The sequence below is a fragment of the Protomyctophum parallelum genome (genome assembly GCF_964188405.1).
Source record: "Protomyctophum parallelum genome assembly, chromosome: 18".
In the NCBI taxonomy this organism is placed as follows: domain Eukaryota; kingdom Metazoa; phylum Chordata; class Actinopteri; order Myctophiformes; family Myctophidae; genus Protomyctophum; species Protomyctophum parallelum.
The window spans coordinates 29,369,296-29,376,850 of NC_139716.1; the positions used below are offsets into that span (position 1 = coordinate 29,369,296).

At 40.3% G+C, this 7,555-nt stretch overlaps 1 protein-coding gene across 4 annotated transcripts in view; it reads left to right on the forward strand.

Moving 5' to 3' along the window:
- Positions 1-2,307: 2,307 nt before the first annotated feature.
- txk (TXK tyrosine kinase) overlaps positions 2,308-7,555 on the forward strand; it is a 17,258-nt gene continuing 12,010 nt past the window's right edge. The window contains exons 1-6 of one of the 4 annotated variants that reach the window (XM_083788414.1): positions 2,308-2,417; positions 3,424-3,460; positions 3,666-3,762; positions 5,197-5,334; positions 5,517-5,581; positions 7,266-7,325. In XM_083788414.1, coding sequence (XP_083644540.1) covers positions 2,405-2,417; positions 3,424-3,460; positions 3,666-3,762; positions 5,197-5,334; positions 5,517-5,581; positions 7,266-7,325 — 410 coding nt within the window. In that variant the 5' untranslated portion in view covers positions 2,308-2,404. Of the gene's footprint in view, positions 2,418-3,420; positions 3,461-3,665; positions 3,763-5,196; positions 5,335-5,516; positions 5,582-7,265; positions 7,326-7,555 lie in introns of all 4 variants that reach the window. The other 3 variants (XM_083788416.1, XM_083788413.1, XM_083788415.1) reach the window with 3 other exon arrangements.

Below are 7,555 nucleotides of genomic sequence, written 5' to 3' on the forward strand. Positions count from 1 at the left end.
GCCACGCCCGCGAGATTTAACCGCGAATCTATTGTAGTCCTCTTACGTTACATCCGGGTCCCTTGGTCCCATCCGCTTCTAATGCAAAAAAGGTACATCAGAACGCGTGAATCTTTTTTTTTTTTTACAATAACGTTATTTGTCAGAAAGGAAGCCATTGAGGGTTAAAATGGGTCTTAATGCTTCCAACTCATATAGCTGTCACCAACAACACTTTTAATGATATTACATGAAGCAGACAGCCCTGTGATGTGATTAAAATTGTGCAAAACTCTGTTCAACGAATGGCCTCTTCTGCTACATTAAACATTACTAAACATTAAACGTTACTTATACCTGTTATTGAGACTCCTATAGAGCATGTTGACATGGATAGCTTGGTTAGTAGTATCTCTGTTAGTTAATGCAGTTTGATTGATTAAATTAATAGCCTATTTTATTAGACAAAAATGTAGAACAGTAGTGTCATAGAGTGGAAAATGCCATTTGGTTTAATGTCACAGAATGCAGTGCCACGTAGAGCAGCATGATAAATGGTTAACTTTATAGTGTGTTCAAAAATGGCAGATCTGCAAGTTCAGTGTCTTGAATGAGATGTGCTGTGAGTTTGCATATCTGCTATTGTCCAGCATAGGACCGTTGCACAGTGAAGTATAAACAAGGCTTTAGGATTTATAAGTAGTTTTTAGAATATAATAGAATATTCACTCCAGTGAATAGCATTTATCCATTTAGATAACTTTTTGATGTTATTTAATTACTTATTTTTACACAGAAACATAATGTGTGTCTTTACAATAACTGTAATGTAATAATAATACTAATAATGTAATGTAATAATTATTAATTAAATAACCTTATTTTATTCCGAAGGCAACCGGATGTCTTAAATTAGCTAGCTCTCAGACAGGAAGTTCTAAATTAGCTCAAAAGACGGAGCCCTCAGACAACTCGTAACAATGAATACGTTCATATTTTATGGATGTCAGAGCTGGTAGCGACCCCTAGAGGCCATGTTGCTCAAAATAAAATAATGTGTGAACTGACACATACTGTAGTGTACATGTACAATGGGAAGACAGACAGGCTGACTGACTGACATGATTTATTACATGTGTTCAAGAGGGGACTCAACTTACTCAAGGGGAGTACATTGAATAAATATATTACAGTTGGGTGGCTCAGGGGTATAGTGGCCACTGGCCAGATGTGAACCTCAAGGTTCCAAGTTCGATGCAGGCTGGTGCCAGGCATGGTTTCCTCTGCCATCGGTGTATGAAATACACCATTTACCATGTTTTACCATTTGTATTGAGTAGACATCAAAACAGAGGGTAAAAAGCACATGCACAGAGTGAAATCGTCATTATTTGATCCATTTGTACTAAGCTGCCCCCCCCCCCCCTCTCTCTGTTTCTCTCTCTTGACTAACTTTGTCTTTGACTAACACTAACACAGTTTGTAATATAGCTAAACATGTTGTTGTTTTTGCTGATTTTTGAGTTGATTTGAATAGTTATGTTTTATTTTTTCTATTTTTTTTTGTTTTGATGAACGGTTATTTCTTGAAAAATGATATGCTTCCGCAATCGGTGTATGAATGGGTGAATGTAATGCACAATCTATGTAAAGCGCCTTGGATAAAGGCGCTATATAAATGCACCATTTACCATTTACCATTTATAACATAAAGTTTATATGAGCACATCTTTAGCCAGACCGCATCAATGAAGCTATAGTCTCAACTCCTTAACAAAACAGTTTAAAGGCCATTCCACACCAATGCAACTCATTGCAACTGCCATTGGGGATAATGGTTGCAAGAAGTTGCATGTTGCATTGGTGTTGACTTGAGTCGACTGGCCTTTAGGCTTTAGATATAGTTTAGTCAGGGCTTTATACTAGGCCCCCTCCTGTTTTCACTATACAATATCTTCTGTGAAAAAATATATATTTTGGGGGTGTCACGCCTGAAAAGGTTGAGAACCACAGCTGTATACAGTAGGGGCTACGTGTTTTCCTCTTATGTACTGAATCAGAGGCTCGGATGTGGTTTATTCTATTCACGTTGTAACTTCCTTTCTTCTCTCTCGCCCCCCTCTCTCGGTTTCTCTTTCTGTATCTCTCTCATTCTACACTTCCTTTACCCACTCTTCTTGCAACTCCTAGCTTTCTTCTCTGTTGTGTGTCACCTCCTTCACCCACTCTTCTCGCTCTCCTCTCCACTGACCTGGCTGTAGAATCTCCATCTCTCTCTCTCTCGCTCTCTCTCTCTCTCTCTCTCTCTCTCTCTCTCTCTCTCTCTCTCGCCCTGGATGGATGGAACGGTAGAGCAGGGGAGGATATGAGGAGGGAGAGGAAGACCTGAAGGAGAAGAACAGAAAAGACGAGAGGAGAGACAGCCATGATTCATTCAGGTAAGATTGCACGCACGCACGCACACACTCACGCACGCACGTGTATTTGTGTATACACACATTAAGGCTAAAAGGGACATTTGAAAATAAGTTAAAGTTAATATAAAACAGAAGTCAAATGAGGTTAACATAATGGCCTCACTTTGTAAAGTGTGGCATGTGTGTGTGTGCATGTGTAGATGCAGCGTCACATGCTCCAAAAATCATGAACGGATATAAAATACCCATCTAACATAAAATAACAACTGACATAAAATGTATTTAAAACTACAGCGTAACTAAGATCATAGATAATGTATCTGTGACAAATGGCCGATCTACAAGCTCACAACACTGTAGTTCGGCTATTTTTGCTATTTGCTATTTCTGACCTTGTTGAATTGAGCCCCAGACTAATCCGTATTACAATACAAAACTAAAACTTTATAACACTAATAATAATGAAAACTAAACTAGACTAGCAAAGACCTTCAGCTTCGTGGGCTCCTCTGTTGGTTGAGAACAGGTGTTACCTGTAATTTATATTATGTATTTTTTATTTATGTTTTTATATAGGAAAATAAATTGGGATTTTTACTCAAGTCGTGACCCATAAAAATTGACCCATGACCAGTGCCCTAGGCCTAGCACAGTAGTTCTACAATTTACAATTTACAATTTAGGCATTTAGCAGACGCTCTTAATCCAGAGCGATTTACATTTAAGCAAGAACAAAAGCATGGGAATACATCACATAAAAGCATTTATCATGAGACATGCGTAAGCTAAGAAGGTAACAGTGGAATATCTATATGATGAAACTATACATACACTATACATAATAAACTATACATATTCACTACTATGCTATACATATGTACTATGGCGTGCTATGACTATATACAATACAATTATAGTGCTGTCTACTGTCTGTTCTCAAACGTTTAGCGCCAAAGATCCCCAAATAGACTTTTTTTCTCCAAAATATCTGATCTTGCTGACTTCTCGTTTGTCTTCCATTCAGAAGATCATGCCACACTCTGCTGCTGTGCATTCCAAAGCAGGTACGCACGCACACACACACACACACACACACACACACACACACACACACACACACACACACACACACACACACACACACACACACACACACACACACACACACACACACACACACACACACAGATTTATTTATTTATTGATAGTTAATCAATAATTGTATAGTTATTGATTCATATAGTGACTGATTGGTGGATGTGTTTCCAGGGATATCAATGCCCGTGTGAACGTAGAGAGAAATGCCTCCTCTCTGTGCTTTCGTAGCAGGAGACGTCCTGGACACGCCCACAGGGTACCACACAAGGTGTGTGTGTGTGTGTGTGTGTGTGTGTGTGTGTGTGTGTGTGTGTGTGTGTGTGTGTGTGTGTGTGTGTGTGTGACATTGAACTGCACACACTCTCTCTCTCTCTGTGTGTGTCTCTCTCTCGCTCTCACCTCTCTCCTTTTATTTGGATGTCACTTACCCACAGGAACCCTAGAGTCGGCTTTTTTTTTTTTTGGGCGGCTTATCGTAATAGGCAAGAATAGCAGATGTGCTTGTAGAATACATTTGGTGTAGAGGGGTGGGGGGGGGGGGGAGAGAGCCAGGTACAGAACCCTGGGACACTCCGGTCAACAAAGTATAAAGGGTTTAAAGGATAATTATTCCAGACTATAGGTGTTTTCTGACCTTAATCTGATATTATATAATGAAGTACATGTGAACATTTTCATAACTCCATCCCGAGTCCAGCGCACCTCAGAGCATGAGCGTGGCGTTGCGGTCAGCTGACCAGCTGCTCTTGACTGTGCCCGGAACCTCATGTGTCACTGGAGGTGACCGAGCCTTTGCCGTGGTCCGGTCCCGCAATGTGGAATGCCCTACCTCTTCCCATTCGCTCTGATCCAGTCCCTGGGTGTTTTGAGGAGTGCTAGCCCCCTCCTATATACAGGTTTAATTATTTGTCTTTAGTTCAATGTTTGTTTTAAGAACGCCATTGACAATGAAGGGAAATTTTATGTCATCTTGTCCCTAACACAAACATTAAATGCCATTAACAATAAAGAGAATTTAATGTTTGTTTTGACACCGTTTGTTTTACATCATCATTACATCACATCATTTATAGCTGCTCCAAGCTATACCGAATTCCCTCCTCGATGTTGTAAGATGATAACACTTCACACGGGTGTGATATTTAAAAACCCATTCTTTCTCCCTGGCTTTTAATGTTGCTTGACCATGTATGATGTGTAGGCCTACTGTATGTTGTTTGGCTTCATTCGGTTTGTTTGTTCATTTATTTATTATTATTTTTGCTTTAGCTTAAAAATAAACTGCTCCGTTTGCTAATTTACATCATTTATATGTTCATGTTCAGCACTTTGGATTCGACCTCGGTCATTGTAAATGTGCTACTGTATATAAATAACTTTGATTTGTGGGATTTGTGCAGTAAATCACTTATTTTTATTGCTTTATTATTTTCTTTTTGTAGATATCTGTTGTTCACAATACTCAAACTCTACACAAATCACGGGTGAAATCTCGTCTTGCGAGACTTCTGGACGGGCATCTACTCAAACACTCAATTGTGCAATTGTCAATTGCATTTTTAAAGCATTGTGTGTGTGTGTGTGTGTGTGTGTGTGTGTGTGTGTGTGTGTGTGTGTGTGTGTGTGTGTGTGTGTGTGTGTGTGTGTGTGTGTGTGTGTGTGTGTGTGTGTGTGCGTGCATGCGTGCGTGCGTGCGTGTCAGACTAACAAGTCCAACAGGAGAGCACCCCCCCCTCCCCCTCCACCGGATTATGAAAATGATGATGGTGAAGGCTTGCTAAGGGTGGTTGCTATGTACGACTTCACAGCCAAAGAGAATACAGACCTGACACTGAAACGGGTACGCAGCATGCACGCACACACACACACGCACACACACACACACACTGCTTTGTTTTAACCTGTACTGCACTTTGACCTGTTCAAGTTAAAGGTGCTCACACTGTAACTGCAATGCAGTAGATAAAGTGTGTGTGTGTGTGTGTATGTGTATGTGCGTGCGTGTGTGCGTGCGTTCCACAGGGTGAAGAGTACATCATTCTACACAAACAAGACCAGCTGTGGTGGAATGCTCAGGACGCACATGGGTACAGTAGGCTGATCTAAGATCCGTTCTATTATTATTTGTATAGAGCACCGAAGTCTGACGTCAATATCGCTAGAAGGCGCTATTCCCCAGGTTCATGTATTTTGTATTGTCTCCACCGTCCGTCCGTCCGTCCGTCCTTCCGTGTGTGTCCGTCCGTCTGTGTACAGCTAATCTCCGACACACACACTCCCTGGATGCCAACAACGACTAACCTCTGCCCATCTGTTCCATTTCCCATATTCTATCCCGATTGGCTAAGATTGGCTTCCAAAGCTCGCAGGATTGGTTCCTTTCAAACAAAATGCCGCAAATCATGAACACAGCGTGCAATTGGTGTTAAATTATACACATATTCCCACTATAGGCTGATGAAAATGCAGAACAGCCTCACGGTGGCGCTATAACAGGCCAACTCCTGTTATTACCTATAACTGCACCGATCTGTGTACAACTTTGTATGTGCACTCCCTAGAAGCCAAGGAAAAACCTTTGCCCTGCATTTTTCACATCTGCCTGTTATAGCGCCACCATGAGGCAGATTTTAGGAAAACACATTTCTTTATTTTAGGGGGTCCGACTCCTCAGGGCCAAGTGGTTCGGTCGCATACTACATGGGTCTATGTATGAATGAATACTGGACAACTCACCCCGGTGCTTGCCCGTTTTTCCTCCCGGAATTTTCACCAGTGAGGGGGATAACTTTGTAATATGCTATTGGCTGTTTGTATTATTTTTGGAAAAATATAAAAAGATACTCCTGTGGAAAGGCTATATTATTTTACTTATATTGACCCTATAAACAATTTTGTATTATTTAGAATATGTAAGGTTTTGCCCACTCAAATGGTACCTCGACAGATAATCCCCACATATCCTACAACAACTTCTGTGAACAGACTACACTGTAGTAGCTTTTCATAAATTATATTTGTACTTAGGCTGTCTGCTGTCATGAACGTTTATAGTTAGAGAAATTCAAAGTCCAGCAGTCTGCTGTCCAGCCTCTCCCACCCCTCACTGGGGAAACTTCTGGGAGGAAAACAGAAATGGGCTGAATTGTCTTGTTACCGTATGAATGAGGCATCAATGCAGTTTGACGCAAAATATTCGCCAGTGGATTTTTGGATTGTACATTCGTCACACTTCCAGCATGTCAAACTTTAGTCTGGTCCAACATCTGTCCATCAACTTAGAGAGTCGGCTTTACAAACAAACTAAAAGGTTCATAAAACAGAAATATACATTGAAATAATGTGTTCCGTGCACAGTAAAATCCTGAGGGTTTAAAGGTGGTTTAAGTGATATTGTTAAAATTGTATGTAAAGCTCTATATTCTGATAGTAATCATTGCTATAGTCAGTGTGTTTGTGCAGTAACAGGAATCTCCCAGTCTCTACAGCTTGTTAGTAATCAGCAAATACATTTCAGGTGGGAAACAAATTTCATCCAGTCGATGTCAGAATTAAGTTCTCTCTCCTGGTTGGATGAAATTGTTACCCTGTTCTGTAAATGGTGACAGAATATAAAGTTAACACTTCATTTAACAAAGAATATGAGTGCACAAATGTAACCAAACTGACCACGGGTGCATTTGGTTGCACTTGTATATTGTCAGAGAGTTAAAAGTTGATAAACAAATAGTGATTTGACTGAGTGCGCGCTGTGTTACTGTCTCCTCCCAGGAATAGAGGTTTCATTCCCAGTAACCATGTGACAGAGAAAAACCAGATAGAAGTGAATGGGTGAGTAGAAGAACCACGCGTCCACTAGCTGTTCAAAATGTCAAAATACATCTGGTGTAAATATTTACATTGTACGGTAGGTAAAATATTAGCAGGTTTTGTTTTTTTACATAATGTATTACATATGTTCTTTGATGTAGTGTTTTTTTGTTTTGTTTTTATGTCTGTTGCCAAACAAGATGATATCGGACTGCAGTACACTGTATCTGAGGTTGACATAATGTGTATTA